Below are 21266 nucleotides of genomic sequence, written 5' to 3'. Positions count from 1 at the left end.
AATTAATCTCATTAATCAACTTGATATTGTATTGTAAAATTGAGTTTAATTTTAAGATACATACAAAATTTGTATATTAATTAAAAAGAGAGAAATATAAAATATATATATCACATCCATGCAGGCTAACGTTCAGTTGACTAGCAGCGATAAAAGCAGATAATAAATTCTCACATTTATTTTTTTTTCCATTAAAGCAAAAACCCCACACTCTCTCTCTCTCTCTCCTTCTCTTCTTCCTCTTCCTCTTCTCTCTCTCTTCTCTCTTCTCTCTCTGCAAAAACCCTAAATTTCCTCCGATTTCATCATCTTCAACCTCGTTCGCGACCAAACCTGGCTTCTTAATCACTCCCCAAGCAAACCCTTGTACGATTTTAGATGATTGGGAGAGATAGAGTCGAAGAAATGGGGGAAAAGCCCTAAAAAAAAATCGAAGCTTTGATCTCTCCGAAATTGGAGTTTATTTTGTGTTTGGTGTTTTTGTTTTTTTTTTGGAAATTGGCAGAAATGTATAAGAACCAGCTACAGGAGCTGGCGCAGAGGAGCTGCTTTTGTCTTCCTTCGTATACTTGTATTAGGGAAGGTCCAGACCACGCGCCGCGATTCAAGGCTACGGTTAACTTTAATGGCGAGATCTTTGAGAGTCCTCAGTACTGTTCTACTCTTCGTCAAGCTGAGCACTCTGCTGCTGAAGTTGCTCTCAATGCCCTCTCTAATCGTGGTCCTTCTCACTCTCTTGCCGCCAGGATCTTGGTTAGTTTTTGCTTTTCTCTTCTTACCCTCTTTGGACTTGCCATTTTTTGGCATTTCTAATTTGGAAAATTTTGAGCTTTTTGGTGTTGAATTTGCATGTTTCCTTTAGTTGTTTCAGGTGGCTAGTGATGGGGTTTAAGTCTGTGGTTAGGTTATTAGGGTCGGTGCTGAGATCTCTGAGTAGTTTAGTTAGGGGTTTGGGTTTCTGGGTCATCTCGTTCACTGATGCTTTAGATTAGTTAATGATCTACGGATCCAAAAGTTTGAATCTTGTTCTTGCCCATTCATGTGTTTGGTTGATTAGGGAATCTAAGAGTAGAGAGCTATGAACTCTTTTGATCTTTGGATGCATGCTTCCTTCTGTTGAACTGGTTTTGATACTTTTGTTGTTGCGTGACTGATCATGCTTGTCCTGGCTCTTGACTGTGTAGGATGAGACAGGTGTGTACAAGAATCTGTTGCAAGAAATAGCTCAGAGAGTGGGAGCTCCTCTACCGCGATATACAACCTTCAGGTCTGGTCTTGGCCACCAACCCGTGTTTACTGGTACTGTAGAATTGGCTGGAATTACATTCACTGGAGATCCAGCTAAGAACAAAAAACAAGCAGAGAAGAATGCTGCTATGGCTGCTTGGTCTTCCCTAAAACAATGTGAGTCTTTCCTTCTCACCTGATATCTCCAGTTTTTGTATGGTTTTACTTTAATGAAAGTGTTGTTGAAAAAGTAACCTCTCCTTACGTGGTGCGACTTGTTTGATGTTTTATGATCATCTTGGTTACAGTGGCAAAAGAAACATCAAGTTCAATGCCTGAGCCTGAGAACATTGACGAACTAGAACAGGTGATCATAGCAAGAGCCTTGATAAACTATCGAATCAAGGAAAATATTGGCACGGGAAGCTCCTCAACTGCCCCGGTTCCATTTGCCAAGAAGTTCTATTTGCACAATCCTAGACCAACAAGTCCACAGCCTTCTCCTGCAACCACATCAAGAATCTTACCATTTATTTGCCCAAAACAACCTTCTAGAAGCAGCCGATCCTTAGCAACACCTGCCGGTGTTGACAGAATTATGGCAGCAGCCTTGGAAAGCCGCAGCTACCAGCGGCCTCAGCAGAGATATGCAAACCCAGGAACAGCAGCTCCACCTCCTTATGTTCCTATGAGGCATTTAAGATCACCATGCCATGGGATGGCTCCACCTGTCACAATCAGAACTGCTGTACCAGTCTTCTCTGCACCTCCAATGCCTCCTCCACCTTGTACAAACAACACTCAGCTACCTTCTTCTGCGTATGTCCCATCGCTGATGCGGACTGCACCACCCGTGAGAATTGCACCACCTGTCACAATCAGAACCTCAGTGCCCGTTTTTGCTTCTGCGCCACCGGTTAGAGTTAGAAAAGTGGATATCCAAACCGCTGTAAAGCCCGCAGTTGAGGTAGGAGAAACCCGGATATCTTTGGTCCAAGAAAAGGAGAGCGTTCCAGTCTTGCCTGATACTCTTGAAATTGGAGAAGAAGCAATTTATATACCAATTTCAGGGAGTGAGAAAACACCGGCAAAGGAAACAGAGAGAGCAGATCTGAAGGATTTGAAAGGAGAACCAGAGATAGCAAGAGAGCGACTGGAGAATCTAAGAATCTGAGTCTTGAAGACTGTCTCTGGGTTTAGTTTTTTTTTGAGGTTGGTTTCTGAAAATTGTTACATTAGTAATCGTTCGATATTATACTCGGTGGATCGAGTAGTTTGATAATCCGAAAGATTTGTATTATATTGGGAGTTTTAGGAGGAACCTGGCCGTCATCTCTGGATTGTAGAATTGTATCAGTTTCACTTCCTATTCAGTTCGTTTGTGTCATTTTCTTATAAATCTGTTACCTATCGTTGTTCCAGTCCAGAAGAATCAAGCACTTTTTGTCTACAAGAATGACACATACTCGATCCTTAAACTGTTGGACTGTTTAAAATTTTCAAATATGCATAGAAAGCTTAAAAATCCATCTTTGGTGTGAATATTCTTAGTTCTTTAACTTACCATTCAGTCGCAATATTTGAAGAGCCGTTAAGCTAAAGCAAGCCATGTGTGTATCATTCATTTTTGCAAGGGAACAGATCTTGATAATGCTCCAAGTACCGGGAGCTTAATGAAGCATTTAAGAACTGAGATTCCTTCAATCAAAGTACAAAGCCGACCGAATCTTGTCAGTGTACAACAACAAGATGAATAAGGTTCTACAAATACAAAACAATTCCCAGTTTCCCAGTATTGGGTTTGAAGAAAGTTGGTTCTAAACCCAAAACGAAGAAAGAAGAAGAAAAATTCAGTTACTATACACTGAAAAACACACCAAGAAAAACACATCTTGCGGAACAGTGTCATGTCAACGGGATGCAAGAGACCAGAAGTTGAAGAGAAAAGAGGGCAAAGCAGCAAACCAACTTATGAAGGCTAATGCTGTTGATGTTTCAAACTGAACACAATGGTTCTGTGCGCAGCTATTTAGATCGTTGTCTATCAGAACCGTTATGCCTGCTGATGCACAAGCCGCTGCAAAAGTCAGCGTTGATGTCACCTGAATTTAAATGAACAAACAATTGCTTATTATCCATCTTTTTTCTCATACAATTTTGATAGATTTAGAGGCTAAATGATTCCACAGATTGTAGCAATTTCTTACCCCATCACCGATTGCAAACAAACTCACAAGACGACAGTTCTGTAGTGAGCGTTTGACCATTATAGCATAGACGTCAACCATGGCTAGTGCAAGACTCCACAAGCTCTGCAGACCAGTAGCTGCAACTAGGTAGCTGATTCACCAAATACATTACAACATCTTCAGCAAAAGCCACTAGCAGTAGTCACCAAACTTGATTAAGTCTTATGATTTTATGAAGCATACAGATATAACCCAATATACTATATTAGTACCCATCACGTGCCAAGAATTGAACAAGATTGTTATTACATTGTGTCCAAAGCTTAACGCTACTACAAAAATTCATTTGTCTAGCACATGCAAATTACAACAGCGCTGTAAACACAAACTTACTGAATTCAAGTAACTATCAACAGACACCTGATGCAATAATATCTAATACCCAAAATTAACCAACAACAGTGACCCCATGAGAACTTGACATACACAAGCTTTACATCCAACGTTTAAACTTCTCAAAGACAGCTCATCTAGTTAGCAGCTATCCCACATCACTACACACAAATCTCAAAATCCCCATACGCTTTCTATCAAAAGGCATAAATTTGCTTCTGATTCATCCTTAACGATATTAATAGACTCAAAACCCTTCATAACTAATCACATTAGGCCACACCTGACACTGAATTCGGAAATGGAAACAACACAAAGCAGATTCATGTTCATAGCATCATATATAAGTTACTACCACATTTAAATCAGATAAATTCAAATCTCACAACAAACTCTGAACAGGTTCAATCAAATTCAAAGCACAATTCTGAACAGAAGTAAAAGAAATATTTACCAGAAGGCGGTAACGGAAGGGAAATCACTAGTAGTAGCCATGACACAGAGAGCAGCAGCAGCAAACAAGAACTGGAAGAAACGAAGTGCAAGTCCAAGTAAAGTCCCAGGCATTCCTTCCATATCATCCATCCTCACCCTCGGCGGATTATCAACTTCAGTAGCTGCTGGAGGATCTTCCACCGGATGAACCGATGCATGGCTCACATTCATTTCTTCTTAGTTCTTACCTCCACCAACACACCACACACACTTCAACGCATATCTTTCTCTCAAACCTCTCTCTATCTCTCTTTCCCCAATGTAGATGAAACAAACACAAATCTACGAATCTACACTATCAATCTCCCCTTACCTGTAGAGAATTAATCATCAAATTCACCAAATCATTGGATTTCTCAGTACACAGAGTTGAAGGAGACTAAATCAAACATAGAATCGGAATTTTCGCGATGAATAAAAACGAATCCGAGTTACACGAAAAGCTTGATTTCAAAGAGAAGACGAGATCCGAAAACAAATTTGAGCACGCAGATCGAGTGAATGCGGAGTTGAGGTGTTACCTGAGGGAGAGAATCAAGAAGAGAGGAAGAAATTGAACGCAGCCATGGAGATTGGGTAGAGGAGAAACGAGGAAACCCTAAGCTATTAGAGGGGAGGAAGAAGAAGATGAAGCAGATCGTAGAAATGGTTTTTAAGGTTTATGGGAGAGAAGAAGAAGAAGAGACGAGTGAGTCATTCTTTTGGGATCAAAATGGAGAGAATATGTTGGGAGCTTCACGAAAAGGCTTAACCACACAGCTTAACACTTAAACCAAATCAAATGGTTTAACTATTACTCTATTTAGTACTAATCACTTAACCAGTAAACACATATGTGTTTTTTTTATTATTTCTTTCTAATTTATACATTTTTTTTTTTGAGTGTGCTAAACTATTTAACATTTTTCCCTTTTTCTTTTACAATTTGTATATGATTTTTTGAAAAATTGTTACAAATGATTTATGAATTTATTATGTAGCAATTTAGCAATGTATATCTTTTTTTTTGTTTACTTTAATCGTAGCTAAAAAATGTGATATCATATTCATCATTAGTGATAGAAAAATCTGTTGCAAACAACGAAAAACATGAATTCGATTTTTGCCTAATTAAATTCAGATTGCTACATAACCAATCCGACATGATAAGATGTCTATCTTTCCGTATAAAATATATATATAAATGAATGATACGTAAAATGTTTATTTCTTAGTAAATTTTATACCAATAGAACTATATATAAGAAAACATTTATCGTTTTCAAAGAAACCAATTATTTCTGTATTTTTTTAATTTAAAGAAAAATCGTGTTTTTACAACTAGTGCATCGGGTAGTTTAATAAATTTGAAACGAAACAAAATTGAGAAACAATCAAAATGAAAAAAACTCAACTCATAGATTGAAACCAGAATTGAAATCCTCATTGTCATAAAGTCGATCACCTATTTCTGTATTTTTCACTCGTGATAAAACAATTTCCCGATCTTTTTCTTGTATTCTAGAAAGAAATATAGAACATAATAATAAGGTTTGCTGTTCACAAAAAAAAAATATTTTTTAAAAAATAATAAGGTTTCCAAAGTTTATGAGATGTGTGTAACAATTTCGTTAAGATTTATAAAACTTAAAGAGTATATTTTCTCAAAAAACTAGCCATGGCCAAACCTCAACCTCCCCAAGACCTCGGCGCCGTTCAACTATGATCAAATGATGTCCAAACGCTTTGAAAACTTTCAGCAAGGATCTCTATCGGTAGTAGAATACTCTACCGAGTTTTTCGCGCTTTTGACATGATATGAAGTTTTCGAGCCGACAACTTGTTAAGCGTTTTGTTGGTGGCTTGAAGAAAAAGATCAAAGAACAAGTTGACTTGTTGAACCCTCTCATTGTTGCTGAAGCACATCAACGAGCCCTCACCGTGGAAGCTAAAATTTAAGGAGAAATACGATTTTTGGATGAATATAGCAAAGGCTGTTAGATTTGCCATAACACTAATGGTTTATTCTGGTGGAGAAAAAAAATAGACTTTACCTTTGTTTCTTTCTAGGTCGATTAAAGATAGATTTTGGAGCCCTATTTTTGTGTTCTTTCATTATTCAATATCTTTGCATTTATAAAACGAATGTGTTTTTCTAACCTCGACCTTGATGACTTAAACAAGATCAAGTTCAATCTTTCTTATGGAATTGCAGAAAAAGTAAACGAGATGATACATAGAGTTTACGGATTTGAAACTATAGCAATACGTTTTATTCGAAAGATTATAATGTAGGCTGGTACAACAACAACAACAAAGCTCACCATCTCTCACAAATTTTACAATCGGACAAGTGAAAGAACAGAGACTTGATCAACTGATTCTGTTAACACTTGCAAAACTGTGAATCAGCAACTCAAACCTTCTAATTCCTTACAAGGCTTTCATTCACTTTTCTAATTCGCAAAATTTTAATGTCTATATTGAAATATTCAGATAAAAAACGATACATATTTAAAAATAATACATACTACTTTTATCGATGATATTGAATTATTTTAGTATTGATAATGGATTTAAAGATGGTGTTATAATACAAGACCTTAGTTTGAAAATACAATATTAGCATTTTTGTTTTTGAAAAACAATTACAAATAAGCTCCAATAAAAAGTCAATTTAAAAGAAGGAAAAAACAAATAAATTTTAAACTATATTTTCAATAAATTATACTAGTTAGTATTAATTTACAAAATGTTTTACATATAAATTATTATTAATTAGCTAAAAATTTAATAGAAAAATATATTCTTTTAGAGTGGTAATTAATTTACCTGATTTTAATTTAAATAAGTTTCGATGTATATAATTCAATTTTCCCCTTTTTAATTGCAAAACCTATTATAACATTTGTTCTTTAGATCACACAATTAAAGATTTTAGTGTTTTTTGCTTAGGATTCCAAAATTGTCTAGACAAAAAAAAAAAAATAGTAAAAACACCTTTTTGGTATTTTAAATCCCTTGTTTCTATTTTCAGATATTTAAAAAATATTTGTCCTTTAGTTTTACAAAAATTGCAAAATCTGCCTCGATTTTTCAAAAAATATCTGAGAACTCCGATCTCATTCTCATTCTCTCTCTGGATCTCTCTCTCTCCCATCACATCACCATTGACTGATTTGATCGATTTCACAGCTCCCACCCCATAAAAATCGCCACTCCTCCTTCGATTCCCGCCGGCTAAGAGGTTCTTCTACTTCTTCGGCTCTCTGTCTCCTCAATTCCTCGTCACCACCATGTTCTGGAAGCTAGCCTCTCTCTCTGCATCGTCTCCCGTGAGTTTCCAATAGATTCATTTCTCTCTTCGCTTCTCCTGGTGATCTTCTCTTGATTCGGTTGTTAGAACTTGGGAAAATGGCTCTGAAGTAGATTAGATCATTATCATTGCTCATCATCTCTCTTTTGATTGCGTTTGATTGTGTGTTGTAATTATTGGAGCTTAAGCTAAAGTGATTGTTTTATTTGGTTGTGACAATTTGAGTTAGATGTTGTTCATTCGTTTTGGTTTGCTGATAATGTATATATAGGTGGAGTCGATACTAGACAAAGATAGTTTCACATTGGAAGAGCTTCTTGATGAGGAAGAGATTATTCAAGAATGCAAAGCTTTGAATAGCCGTCTCATCAATTTGTAGGGGTTTCATCTTTTCCTCATTCTCCTTGTGGTTTTTTTATGTATAGCATTTCTTGGAAAAAGTTTCTGATTGAGGGTATTGGTTTTGCAGTCTAAGAGATAAAGCTCAAGTGGAGCAACTGTTGCGGTATGTTGTTGAAGAGCCTCAAGAAGATGCTGATAGCAAACGTGCTTTCAAGTAATATGTGCTTCCTTTGTAGTAGTAACCTGACTTTATCTTGCCTTACATTTCTTTCTTTTTTGTCTTTTTTAGTTCCCATGCTTTTATTTGTTGAATGTTATTTGGCCATGCTCTATCTCCAGATGATGATTGGTTCTTCTTCTCTTAGGTTTCCATTCATCTCTTGCGAGATATTCACATGTGAAATAGATGTTATTCTTAAGACTTTGGTGGAGGACGAGAAGGTATTTTTCATTCTTTTTATTTTTATTTTTTTCGGATTTGGTTATTGTTATCGTTATAGTTGATCTCATTTGTTGAGTCTAATTTTATTTTGCAGCTGATGGATTTGCTATTCTCATTTTTGGAACCGAATCGTCCTCATAGTGCGTTGTTGGCAGGCTACTTCGGCAAGGTCTCCTTTTTACTAATAAGAAGTATGTGAAAGACCAACTGATTTTTAGGTTCTTACATGGCTCTGTTTGATTTAGGTTGTCATATGTCTGATGATCAGAAAGACTGCAGCACTTATGAGTTATATAAAAGTAAGTAATGCCACTCTATTATAGAACCGCTGATAACAATTTTTTATTCTTTTTATCTTTTCGTGCATTGGATTAAATTTTTTAGTTTAGCTTTATGAAAAGTTCCATTTAATGCGACTACCATCGATTACATTGTCATAATCTAGATTGCTTCATGAAATATCTTCACTTACTGCGTTTCTAAAAATAGTTTTTAATAACTTCAGGGGCATGGAAATGTGTTTAGCCAGTTGGTTGATTTAATTGGAATAACATCCATCATGGAGGTAAATGGTTGTCTGATGAGATTCTGTACAGATTGGTATTACTTCACTGCTCATCTTTTCAAAGAAACTCTTTGTGACTATGTAGGTTTTGGTTCGCTTGGTTGGGGCAGATGATCATGTCTATCCCAACTTTCCGGATGTGATGCGATACTTGGCTGATAGCGATTTACTTGAAATGATTGTGGACAAACTAAATCCATCTGTAAGTAGTAAAAGCTTAGGTTATTGCAAAGTAAAAAGAGACTTGAGGCTTCGTTTTAATAAATTTTGGTCATCTAAAAGAAAAAGTTGAACTGGGATTTATCATTGACTATGTTTTTTATACCATTTACAGTTTTTATTTGATGTTCCCATTTCTGACAGCCTTTGTTACTTGAATCAGAGTTCTCCTGAGGTTCAGGCAAATGCAGCAGAAACATTATGTGCAATTACTCGAAATGCACCTTCAGCTCTAGCTACAAAACTCTCTAGCCCTGGGTTTGTTATATTTGCTTTTATTTGAGTTTCATTAGTTTCTGCGGATATATACAATAGTCTGACGTGGCAAGACCTCTATCTTCTTTCTGCAGCTTCGTTTCAAGGATATTTGGTCATGCTATAGAAGACTCACATTCAAAATCTGGCCTTGTTCATTCACTTACTGTATGTATCTCTCTGTTAGATCCAAGGAGATCTGCTGCTTCATCGCCTTTCTTCAATTCTTTTAGAGGTCAACATATGTTTGAGTCTCCTGTCCCAGTGACCCAGGAGACTATTGGTGCCATGCTACCTAAACTAGGTAAGTTGGTTTCTGGTGCTACGGAATCTTCCCATGAAACAAGAAGATCCTTCTTTTATCTATTTGTTGCTGGATGCACATGAAGCAATCACATTGCAATGCATACCTTTTGTGATTGTTTTTTCAGTTTCTGCTGACCCATGACTCTATTGCTCTATTTGGTCTGTTCCATTTGGATTTATGTGCATAGTGCAAAACTGGGAGTTCAATAATTCCATGTTTGTTGAGATTCCTTCATAGCCTTCCTTGGATAAGTAGGAAATATGTCCTGCAAGTTTTGTTAAATTAATGCTCGACTCTTCATTCTTCATTTTCCATATATAAACAAGATTTAATGTCTTTTGCTGCAGGTGACATGCTTGTGCTTCTCAGTGTAGCGTCTGACAGCAAAGTCTTACCTACAACTTATGGAGAGTTGAGGCCACCTCTTGGAAAGCATCGTTTAAAGGTCAGATCTTAAATTTAAGCATTTCTGATAAGTGATTGTAGGTCTTTTGGCTATGTGCTTTTTACATGTAAATATTTACGCTAAATCGTTGCTTGTTTTTCCAGATAGTAGAATTTATTGCAGTTCTGTTAAAATCGGGAAATGAAGCTGCTGGAACTGAATTAGCGAGCTCTGGAACAATTAAAAGGGTCCTTGAACTATTTTTTGAGTAAGCTTCTTCTAAACTTTAAATTCTTGATCTGAATTTTAGTTTACTTGAGATGTTAATTAACTAAATACTCTCAACGTATGAAGGTACCCATACAATAATGCTCTCCATCACCAAGTGGAGAGTATAATACTTTCTTGTTTGGAAAATAAGAGCGAAATAATGGTTAACCATATCCTTCAAGAATGCAATATGATTAGCAAAATTCTTTCATCAGACAAAGACTCGGTTCTTTCTGGCAATAACCTGGTATACCATCTACACTTTTTCTTACAAAGGAATTAATTGATTATTAGTAAATGGTTTTGTATCATGTCTAAAATCAGCTCAAGTTAAAGATTCATAGTCTTCTTGTTCGGATGATCATTAGCTAAACATATATGTCTACCATTTTTCTTCTGTGATGTAGCCTACCATAGTTGCCGCTGGGAAAAAACCACCACGGGTTGGATATGTTGGACATATCACAAGATTATGGAATAAACTTATCCAGTTGAGTGATAGCAATAGCCTGATAAAGACGTCGCTTCAGGTTGGTATTACAACCAAAATATCTTCTGTACCGTAATTTGTCCTTACATAAGATTCATCAGCTGAACACATAAAGGCTCTAGCATTAAGGGTGCTCTCCTTTCTACTTTTGGTGTGTTGGTGACAAGAATTTTCTCTCTCAAATCATTAGGAAAACAGTGAATGGAACGAGTGGCAGAGTGGTGTTCTGAAGGAGCGCAACACTGTTGAGAATGTGTACAGATGGGCATGCGGGTAATTTCATCAATTTTTCTTCCTTATCACTGTATGCTTGGCCCAATTCAGTTCCCAGAAATTGTCTGTCATTGCATTTCTAGATGCTTGTAGGAGGTTTACTTTAAACCCCAAAATGACTGGTTCATAATGATAGATGTAGATGGAGTTTCTTGTTCTTCGTCTGCACCGCACTATGCTAACCAAAACATAGTATTCTCCTGCCTGATGAAAACCTGATAATTAACAGTTTTTATCATAATGGGAGTCGATATATGATCTTAAACCAATGTCATACAGGCGTCCAACTACACTGCAAGACAGAACAAGGGATAGTGACGAGGAAGACAGGGATTACGATGTTGCAGCTTTGGCGAACAATTTGAACCAAGCATTTAATTACAGAATCTATGGAAACGAGGGTAATGAAGAGGTATTTTTCTGCTTATAGTTGTTCTTGAATTTCTGAAACGTTTTACTCAGACACCAGTTTAATCCTTTTGTCTTCTCTGGTTTCAGGATCAGAATGCTCTCAATGCCCTTGATAGAGACGATAGTGTAAGTCCTGCTCACGTCTTCTCTTTTTCCTTTTTGAATTTCGAAGGAAACTTTTATATCGGTTTTCGCAATAGGATTTCTTATTATGTGATAAGATGTAAGCTTGAAACTATTTTCCGTATTCAAGAAAGTTTGTTAATAGAGGATTTATCTTTATATTATATGCAGGATGCATACTTTGATGATGAATCTGCTGAAGTAGTAATTTCATCCTTGAGACTCGGAGATGATCAAGGAAGGTGGGTTTATTGAGTGTTCTCATATGGGTTCTTTATCTCAGTCACCTGTAGTACTGTTTTTTTCAATGAAGACTTGATCATGTCTCATTACCTGCTGCAGCTTGCTCACAAATTCGGACTGGTTCACATTCCAAGATGACAGATTCAGCAACACTACCTCTGACACAATGATTGAAGACGTGAACATGAATGAGAACTCAAACGCCAACAATAGCAGCAGCAGTGACGATGAAGTTCTGGTTGGAGAAGAAGAAGAAGAAGAAGACGATAATCTAACAGAGAAACCGAAGAACATCTCTCCCGACAATTTATCAACATCAGACGCAACAAGCATCAACATATCAGAGAACAATGATGAACCATCTGAAATGCAAATCACAAGCTCCAGTCTGAACCCATTCATCGACGTACCAATGCTGGATGTCAAAACCGACACGATTATTCCAAATGGTTCCCCAACATCATCTTCATCTGGAAGCAGCAGCTCAGGCCACAAATCGCCTTCAGCTCCTGCGGTGCGAGCACTATTTGAAGAAGATGTAGAGTTTGTGGGGGTACAACCAGAAGGAACAGAGAAAGCAATGGATCAAGCTTTAAAAGAAGGGATCGTCGGTGAAGCAGGACCGTTGAAGCGGAATATCGTCCAGAAAGTTCCGGAAAACGAAAACCAAGAGGAGAATTCTGGTGTGACAGAGTTCAGCGATGCAAACTTCTGGAGGGTTGATCAAGAAGTTACAGTTTTGGAGTAAAAAAAATATAAAAGGTAAACAAAACCATACAAAATCTCGAGTACTGACTGTTTCATATTTATATTTTTGGTCTTTGTTTCTAATTTTTATAGTTTTTGAAAAAAGATGTCTCTTGATTTACTCGTTATGCCAAATTATACAACAACTTTGGATCATATCTTCATTTGTTCAGATAAAAACACCTTATATCATTTGTTATTTACTAGTCACTCTGGTTACTAATACACTTCAATCAAACTCGTATTAAAAATAAACTGTTGCAGAAAATGGAGTGATAATGACAACTAATAAGTAATAAGGTAAGGTCATGATTCTACTTTATAATAACAAAGATTCCAAAAAAAAGCGACACACTAACAAATTTATAGAGAGATATGAAAAGAAAAAAACATCCCACTTTGTCTTTTGTATTATACAGAACATATGATTTTTATAACTATAAATATTGTGGATGGTTGGTTTAGTGACATTGTTAGTTGTTGTTTCACATCATTTTTTTGCATGCCAATGCCATCATTCCTTTTTTATTCCCCACTAAAAAAAAAAACTCGTTTCAACACAGCAATTCTCTTCTTTTGTTATTGACATATACCGTCATAAATAACAAATCTGTTTTCGACAAAATAAATTTTGATGTTACCCTTCATAAATCTTTCAGAAACATAAAAACATTTAAAGTATTAATAAAAAAATTGTTTTAGTTGTTGGTTTATAAGAAAAAAAAAAATCATTGAATCCTACAAACACTAACGCAGAATTGGTCAGATCATACCAACCCGTCGTCATACTATGTTTTTTTTAAAATAAAATAGTTTGTTTTTGTCAGTTCAAATGTTTTACTAACGGATTATGACCTTTTTAAATAAATAAATAGGTGTTTATTAGCACAAGATTATAAAAAGAAGAAAAACATACAAACACACACACACGATACGATATTTTAGAGTTTGAAGGAATCTGAATAAGTAACCGAGAAATTAAAAATGAAAAGTTTCGTAAAATATCGTTGACCAAATAAAACAAAAAAAAAATCAAAATTTAGGACAAAACCGGTAAAAGTGGATCAGAAAGAGTAGAATCTAGACCGAACGATTCACACGGACACGAGGGTGACTCCGTGACTGTTAAGAGAATCTAACCATACACGTGGCATAATAACTTGAGGTGAGTAACAGCCACGTCAACGTAATAACAAGAAGACCGCTCCGAAGAAAACAACACACGTGTCTTGTGGGTCCTACCGCACGAGCGCGACGTCTGTGCAACGTTATCGAAGATCTCTGTCTCTTTCCCTCTCTTGTTCTTTTTATTTTTATTTTTATTTATAATTGTATTATAAATTTTTTTATTACCAAACCAAACTAATTCCATTCATTATCTTTGCAAATTACATGTTATCGGTGCTAATGCACGAGCTGAATAAAATTTTAAGTTTTCAGTTTATAAATCAATGAAAAAGAATATGTAATGGTTATAAAAAAAATTTGAACTAATTGGTTATGACAAATTTAAATATTCAGATGTGTTTTGCAGTTTTGCTATTGAAATTAAAGAAATGAGCAATACTTCATCTGTTTTCACAAAATTACAAAATTAATTGAATTTTCTATTTTTTTAAAGATATTTTATTATTTGTATAGTCAAAATATTAAAACATTTTGGATAAAATTAGAATTTTTACCATACAAATACATTAAAAAGCTAAAAAATAAGTATAAATGTAAAAAAATAAATATGTTTAACCATAAGTATATATGTGAAAAATATGTCCTAACACATCACCAGTAATAATAATTCTCTTTTAGCCATAATTATAGAGAATATACTCTTTACTACAAAGTACAAATACGTATACTGTATATTGTAAATAGATCAAAGGGTCAAAATCTAAACTAATATTCAGAAAATTAAAAGAATCAATTTGATGATGTTTACACAAAATGGATAGTGACACCAACCGAATCATTCATCATAATCTTGGTTAATTAATTTATATGGTTGGTGAATTTGATGTTTATTGACAAAGACTCAAAATGTTTTTCTTCTTTCCTTTTCAATATGGTCTTGGATCTTGTGCGAGTAGTGCTTTCTTACTGTCTACACTATGGTTTTAATTAAAATATAAAACATTTAATTAACATTGTCATTAACACAGCGTTTTTGCTGGTGTTGCGCTAATCTATGTCTCTACAGTTTTTATTTTTCTTGACTCATTCAATTGTTTTAGTTTTCAATGTCTCATTTTGGACCATCTGATCGATCTATCGGGACCTTAACCATTTAATGAATCATTAATCATGATTTTAAATGTGTATGAAACATGTATGTAACTAGTTCTTTAAACAAACTACACTCACATTTGTTGTTTATCGAGCAAAGTACTTAAGATGCGTACTACTAATACTTAATTAAGTAATAAACAGTTAAGATTAATATTGTAGTTGGATGATATGCATATATATCATGTCTTCTTCTCCTTTAGACCTAAGAAACGCCACAAATTGTATAAATTAACTACACTTAAAAAAAATTACAATTCAAGAAAACGAGATTTGCACAAATCTTCATCATCAACGAGCTATAACGTTTTATTATCTTGTATACATTCTTTACGTTTATAAATTATAATGTTTATATTTTCTTCCTTTTAGATTATTTTTATGACAGATTCAAGCTCATTAATCACGAAAATATGATCTCGTTAATTATATATCGAAACTATACACTATACATTTATATCCAAAATTACGAAACGTTTGTGTAATGTATAATTAACCATAGATGAATTAATCAGCCATAAAAATATATAAAATGATGTTTATTATTTTTCCATGAATTTTTTATTTATCTGTAAAATGTTCTCTACACTTTAAGCTTAGTTTCGGTATTTTTGGTTTTTTCTTCACAAGCGATAAATATATGTACATCAGTTAAAACATTGTTGCTTACATCTTTTTTTTTTTTTGATAATTTTTATTCCTTTATTCATGGGGGCAACATTAAGATAAAATGTCTAGATCGTATATTAAAACATTTCGTGTTTATAAAATTTAAAGATACATAGATTGTTGCAAAAATATAATTCAAATTCAAACTCCAAGTTCAATACTGTTTTGTTTTGTCATTTTCTGTTAAATTTAAATGGATAAGCCTTATATTAATTTAGGAATAAGGCATATTTATATTACACAATAATTACTTTTACGACAAGTATTAATACATGCTTTGGATCATCCCAACGAACGAGTTGAAGTAAAAAACAAAAACAGATCCCACGGCAATCGGATTGGTAATGAAAAAAAAACAAAAAACTAAAGAGAGCAAAATAAGGGAACTTGTTTTGTTTCCTTCGAAATGCTTTCGCCATTTGTTGTCTTTTTCACTCATTCATCTCTATTCTCCATATATACTGTTTTGACCATTTGACTTCTTCAAAATATAATTTCTCTTTTTTTTGTTTGTCCTTCTTTTTCTAATCATATGTATAAATACTTAAAAGTGTTGAATATTACTATATGATATACAACTTTTATAAAAAAAGGAAAAAAAAAACAAAGTTTTATGATTTTGTGAAACGATAAAATGTAGACAATTGTTGTTTTATATAAAATCAAAAAAAATATTATTAATTATTATAATTGAAACTACAAAGTGATTTGATAGAGACAACTATAACAATCGTGAAAGGCTATATAATAACCCCGAATTGTTAAATTATTTTACTAACTTTATTATAATTTAAGTCTCTAATTATTTGTAAATCATAAAAATTATTTTAATTAGGGGCAATGGAAATAACAGAAACACTTCTTAGAAGGAGTGCAATAACCAACTCCTTTCGGCTGCTTCTTCTTACACATAGACTGACACTCTTTGTCAACACAACCTGATTTTTTTAGAACTTCATGACATTGTTTCTTTTTTCCTAACCCTTCATCTGCCACCACTCCTGTTACAATCATCATGTGTATGAAACATTAAGATATTAATTTGTGTCTAATTACAACATCATGTAATAGTTTAATTGATGTTTCAACGAGTGAATACAAACCTAGGACGAGAATGGTGAAGATGAGCATAACGGTGAACAGTTGAGCGGTCTTCTTCATCGAGGATATGGTATAAAATCAATTGATAGCTTTTAAACTTGAAAAAGAATAAATAAAGTGAAGTTTTTTTTTGTTTGTTTGTTTGTGTTTAACTTTAACAAAATGTAGTTATATATACAGTAAGCTAGATGTGTCTATTTTAAGCTATATTTCTGAATTTAAGGATCTAGTTTGACATATATTTTGAATATGATAGGTAAACGCTTTGAACTCGCTCGTCTTTTTCTCCTTCAATATAATTATTCAGTTACTTTAAAAAACATAAACACACACAAATATGAATTCTGATGAATATATGGATTTTAATATAATATCTACCGTGGGAAAAAAAGCAATAGCATTTAGGATATGATTTATGTATATATATGAAAAAACTGTCAAATTGGAAAATGATTTTTCATAATTTCAGTACATTTATTTGTATATTAATTTTTAGTCTCTTTTAATTTAATTATAACCGGTAGTATAAATCAATATTTTATAAAATGGTCATATTACAACTATGGAAACCAATAATTCAAATTCTTTTTCTATCCTAAATCAGAGTGTAAAGTCTTTTCTTTTCTTTTTTTCTTTTTTTTTTTTGGGAAAAGAGTGTAAGGGCATGCACATCGGTTTGGTCGTACCCCATACTTTTTTTTAATTTTTTTTTTTTCTTTTCCAAATTTTTTGAATTAAAAAAAAAAAAAAGAATGTAACCAATCGCGGGCCGCCACGTTTCAGTGGGGCCCGCGATTTCTGAAGAAAAGAAAACGGGACCGTCCCGTTTTGTTGTCGACCCACCTTTTTTTTTTTTCTTTTTGATTTATTTTTTTTTTAAAAAACAGAAGGACGAAGGAGGGATACGCTAATGCCCTTGGTCTAAAGTCTATAGATTGAAAATACCATTATTAGCACTGGAAAAAGCACTAGACATCATCACTCAATCAGCTGCCAGTATGCGAGTTCATGTGGATGGGCTTCTACCTTAGAATTTCCCAACCGATATGAAAAAAACATTGCAACCAACAAGGCAACAAAAAGCTCCACCCTCTATTCAGCCTATGGTTCCTATACCAGTACTAAAAGTGAATCATATATATAAAAGTAAGGTTTCACTCTCTCTTTATTGGTGGAAAAACATTTAAGCCCTTCATTTAAAAAAAAAACGTATATATAAGTAAATGTTTATGACAATCATTCAATACAAAATTTAATTACACCATAAGTTATAAACAAAAGGCAAAGAAAATGAAAGGAGTTAATTATATATATATATATAAATTAAGGTTTCACTCTCTCTTTATTGCTCCATTTTATATTTTTTTTTAATTTAATATTTGTTTACCAAAAAACACATTTAATCATATACATTAATTCATACTTTAAATCCACACTTTACTACTAAAATGTAACTGAAAATTATATAATTTTTCAAAGACTATTGGTTTTCTTTATTGAATTTCAATTAAACACACTATAAATTATAATTATGACTCCTCTAATTTAATTAATTTAAAAATGTAACTTACATCACTTCTTATCCTATAAATAGTCATTCTCACATCCTCCTCTACCATATCTCATATCTTCATTATTTTCTTTGTTTTTTTAAAAAAGTTCTTGCATGGGTGAATTCTCAATTAAGATGTCATTGTAAGAGTTTGATTAAATATTTGGTTTATATGTATTTTTCACTTCTTCATTGTTTATTTTTATATTTTTAAATGTAATACATATGTATAATAATACTTTATGGTTATAAGAAAATTATTTTATTGATGGGATTCAAAAATATTGAATTCTAACCATTGCACAATAAGAAAATCAAGCTAAAGAAATTATCTTCATTCTTTTACTTTGGATGTTTGTTTCTTTCTCACATATTCATGTATATTTATTTTAATTTCAAAAGTACGAATTTTTTTAACAAAATAAATTTTTGTTATATAATTATCAAACCAATTTGTAAGACATTATCTTAAGAATAATAATCCTTATATTTAGTTTGTGATTCAACATTTAATAATATAAAGAACATTATAATTTTTGTTAATTTTGAATTTTATACTTGATCTCCTATCTAGAAAACAATTTGATATTCAATTTTCTATCTATTATATAGACTAAAAGGATGAAAAAATATAATTAAACCTAGAGATATAACTTAAATTAAAAAGAATATAAACATATTTTTAAAAAATAAAATTATTTTTTGGGAATTTTTAAGGTTTCACTCTCTCCTTCTTGGTCCATTTAGCATTTATTTTTAATTATAATATCTATTTCTAATTAAATCTAATATCTAACACATTTAATCATATACTTTAATTCATACTTGAAATCCAAACTTTACTATTAAAATGTAACTGAAATTATATAACTTGTGAATTGACTATTTGTTTCATCCATTCAATTTCAATTAACACACTATAAATTATAATTATAACTACTCTAATTTAATTATTTTAGAAATATAAATTACATCATATTTTATCCTATACATACCCATTCTTACATCCTCTTACACCATATTTGATACCCTCAATATTTTCTTTGTTTCATTTTTAATGTTCTTGCATGGGTTGAAAGCTCAATTAAGATATCATTGTAAGAGCTTGATTATATATTTGGTTTAAAATTTTGTTTTCAATTCTATTTTTTCTTTGTTTTATGTACTTTTTCATTTCTTCATTTTTTTCTTATACTATTAAATATATAATACATGAGTATAATATTATCTTATGTCTATAAGAAAATCACTTTATCGATGAGATTCAAAAATATTGATTTCCGACCATCACACATAAGAAAATCAAGTAAAAAAACCATCTTCATTCTTTTATTTTAGATGTTTGTTTCTTTCTCACATTTTCATGTATATTTATTTTATTTTCAAAAGTATGTAATTATTGTAACAAAATATTTTTTTATATAATTATCATACCAATTTGTAAGACATTGAAATAAATAAAATTTTATAAACAAACAAAAGTAATGTGTATGTATATTTATAAGCTTACACACATATTTGGATAAATTTCAACATTTTTAGTGATTTTTTGATAAATTTTGAAAAAGGGATAAATTTAAAAAGTGGTATTTGAAAAGTGAAATTTTTAAAATTCTCTCAATACCATTTCTATTTTTATCGTTAACAATATTGCTTTATTTTATCAAAAAATACTCAAAAGTACTAAGAAAATTACTATCAAAATTGAACAATTAATGAACGAATAAATTCAAGAGATATGAATGTATGTTTGTATTGTATGATTTAAGTAAATAAAGTGTAAAAATATCATAAACATTGAAATTTATTTCTTCTACTTTTAATAATTAATAAATTAACTTAATATATAAAAACCTGCGCATATGCGCGGGACATTACCTAGTATCAATAATACGGATCTCAAAGCTGCAGTGACATACCTAATTATGGTCATGAACTACGATCTTTTATTATATAACTTGATAGACTAAACTTGTGGTTCTTCATAAGATAGTTAAACATGTTTTAAAATGTGTTCAAAATTTTGATATTCTTCATAGTACTACGTATATAACACTCAACTTGTGACAGGTTACTGACTTACGACGCATTAATGACTCATTTATACTAATTCAGGAGATTTAATCAACTTGTTGAGAAGTAAATCAACATAAGCTAGAACTGATGGATTCGATATTGCCATTAAAGAATGTAAATATTGTGAATACGTAAGATCAACAACCGTAAAATTATAATCGCTATAATGAAATATATGAAAACATGAACTCCTTTAAATCCCTAAAACCTAACTAGATGACTACTCACTAAATAAACTAAAATAGAAGTAAAACAATGTTCATAGGCAAGAAGATCTCATATTCTTCCTTAGGTTATCCTAGCTCTCGTCGGTGCCAAATCATATATCTTAGCTCTAGCTTAGAACCTTATGGTAATGCCATATTATATGTTTTTCAACCGTGTTAGCTAGTAATCAAGTTAAGTATTTCACCAACGAGTCAGTCTACTCGATTATTTTTGTAAAATCGTGAGAAACTTTCAAGATATATTATGAACGATTCTTATATTAATGGCTCGTTTTAAATGATACTATATAAGGTTGGGCACAAGCAACAAAACGGCGGCAGAAATGGAACCGCACGTGAGATGGACGGACATAAGACAGTGTCATGTGAGAGGGACTCTCCTAGTGGCTAAAACAATCGTTGTGTTCTCTTCTTCTTCAGTTTTCGAACTCATCATATTTGACTTTTTCGACAACTTCACCGAGACAGTCAAGTTTTTGCTGTCATGTTTTCCGCATTTCAGATCCCCAAATCCCTTTCTTTAATTTTTTTCCTAATTATATTGTCTCTTCGTCAAATTTAACTAAAAAAATAAAAAAAAATAATAACGATCAAAACAAGAAAGAGTACATTAATATGGTTCCACTTCCACAGCCATCAAGATTTATATGTATGAACTATGAACTTAATAAAATCTAGATTTCCATAATG

The 21266-nt window shown here is 32.7% G+C and overlaps 4 protein-coding genes across 4 annotated transcripts; 2 read left to right on the top strand and 2 right to left on the bottom strand.

The window, feature by feature from the left end:
- Nucleotides 1–238: 238 nt before the first annotated feature.
- On the top strand, nt 239–2639 carry LOC17889483 (double-stranded RNA-binding protein 2). Its single transcript, XM_006294164.2, has 3 exons — nt 239–753; nt 1185–1404; nt 1536–2639. The coding sequence occupies exons 1-3, from the start codon at nt 508–510 to the stop codon at nt 2399–2401; spliced, it is 1332 nt and encodes a 443-aa protein (XP_006294226.1). The 5' UTR covers nt 239–507; the 3' UTR covers nt 2402–2639.
- A 228-nt stretch (nt 2640–2867) lies between these two features.
- On the bottom strand, nt 2868–5050 carry LOC17888669 (CASP-like protein 5A2). Its single transcript, XM_006295024.2, has 4 exons — nt 4826–5050; nt 4264–4617; nt 3435–3567; nt 2868–3329 (listed from the first exon to the last, which is right to left on the bottom strand). Exons 2-4 carry the CDS (start codon nt 4473–4475, stop codon nt 3138–3140), a joined length of 537 nt encoding a protein of 178 aa, XP_006295086.1. The 5' UTR covers nt 4476–4617; nt 4826–5050; the 3' UTR covers nt 2868–3137.
- Nucleotides 5051–7472: 2422 nt separating this feature from the next.
- LOC17889046 (serine/threonine-protein phosphatase 6 regulatory subunit 3) lies at nt 7473–12881 on the top strand. Its single transcript, XM_006293647.2, has 19 exons — nt 7473–7618; nt 7871–7974; nt 8069–8155; nt 8307–8382; nt 8478–8552; nt 8629–8682; nt 8889–8948; nt 9034–9150; nt 9331–9425; nt 9518–9726; nt 10077–10174; nt 10279–10382; nt 10469–10631; nt 10792–10914; nt 11065–11147; nt 11427–11559; nt 11646–11684; nt 11853–11923; nt 12024–12881. Exons 1-19 carry the CDS (start codon nt 7580–7582, stop codon nt 12670–12672), a joined length of 2379 nt encoding a protein of 792 aa, XP_006293709.1. The 5' UTR covers nt 7473–7579; the 3' UTR covers nt 12673–12881.
- A 3529-nt stretch (nt 12882–16410) lies between these two features.
- On the bottom strand, nt 16411–16845 carry LOC17887654 (defensin-like protein 149). Its single transcript, XM_006296418.2, has 2 exons — nt 16724–16845; nt 16411–16621 (listed from the first exon to the last, which is right to left on the bottom strand). Exons 1-2 carry the CDS (start codon nt 16779–16781, stop codon nt 16452–16454), a joined length of 228 nt encoding a protein of 75 aa, XP_006296480.1. The 5' UTR covers nt 16782–16845; the 3' UTR covers nt 16411–16451.
- Between the last annotated feature and the right edge of the window lie 4421 nt (nt 16846–21266).

The sequence above is a fragment of the Capsella rubella genome, unplaced genomic scaffold, assembly GCF_000375325.1.
Source record: "Capsella rubella cultivar Monte Gargano unplaced genomic scaffold, Caprub1_0 scaffold_4, whole genome shotgun sequence".
Classification (NCBI taxonomy): Eukaryota; Viridiplantae; Streptophyta; class Magnoliopsida; order Brassicales; family Brassicaceae; genus Capsella; species Capsella rubella.
Note: the sequence above shows the minus strand (reverse complement) of the source record. Positions and strands in the feature narration are given on the sequence as shown.

Bases quoted from the DNA above. Each gene is read 5' to 3' on its own strand.
- LOC17888669 (XM_006295024.2), bottom strand. From the start codon at position 4,475: ATGAATGTGAGCCATGCATCGGTTCATCCGGTGGAAGATCCTCCAGCA. The intron at 3,568-4,263 runs GTAAATATTTCT...TTGGTGAATCAG, and splicing joins CCTTCCGTTACCGCCTTCTG to CTACCTAGTTGCAGCTACTG. The intron at 3,330-3,434 runs GTAAGAAATTGC...ATTTAAATTCAG, and splicing joins TGTTTGCAATCGGTGATGGG to GTGACATCAACGCTGACTTT.
- LOC17887654 (XM_006296418.2), bottom strand. From the start codon at position 16,781: ATGAAGAAGACCGCTCAACTGTTCACCGTTATGCTCATCTTCACCATT. The intron at 16,622-16,723 runs GTTTGTATTCAC...TGATTGTAACAG, and splicing joins CTTCACCATTCTCGTCCTAG to GAGTGGTGGCAGATGAAGGG.
- LOC17889046 (XM_006293647.2), top strand. From the start codon at position 7,580: ATGTTCTGGAAGCTAGCCTCTCTCTCTGCATCGTCTCCC. The intron at 8,383-8,477 runs GTATTTTTCATT...TTTATTTTGCAG, and splicing joins CTTTGGTGGAGGACGAGAAG to CTGATGGATTTGCTATTCTC. The intron at 8,683-8,888 runs GTAAGTAATGCC...TAATAACTTCAG, and splicing joins CACTTATGAGTTATATAAAA to GGGCATGGAAATGTGTTTAG.
- LOC17889483 (XM_006294164.2), top strand. From the start codon at position 508: ATGTATAAGAACCAGCTACAGGAGCTGGCGCAGAGGAGCTGCTTTTGT. The intron at 754-1,184 runs GTTAGTTTTTGC...TTGACTGTGTAG, and splicing joins CTCTTGCCGCCAGGATCTTG to GATGAGACAGGTGTGTACAA. The intron at 1,405-1,535 runs GTGAGTCTTTCC...TCTTGGTTACAG, and splicing joins TTGGTCTTCCCTAAAACAAT to TGGCAAAAGAAACATCAAGT.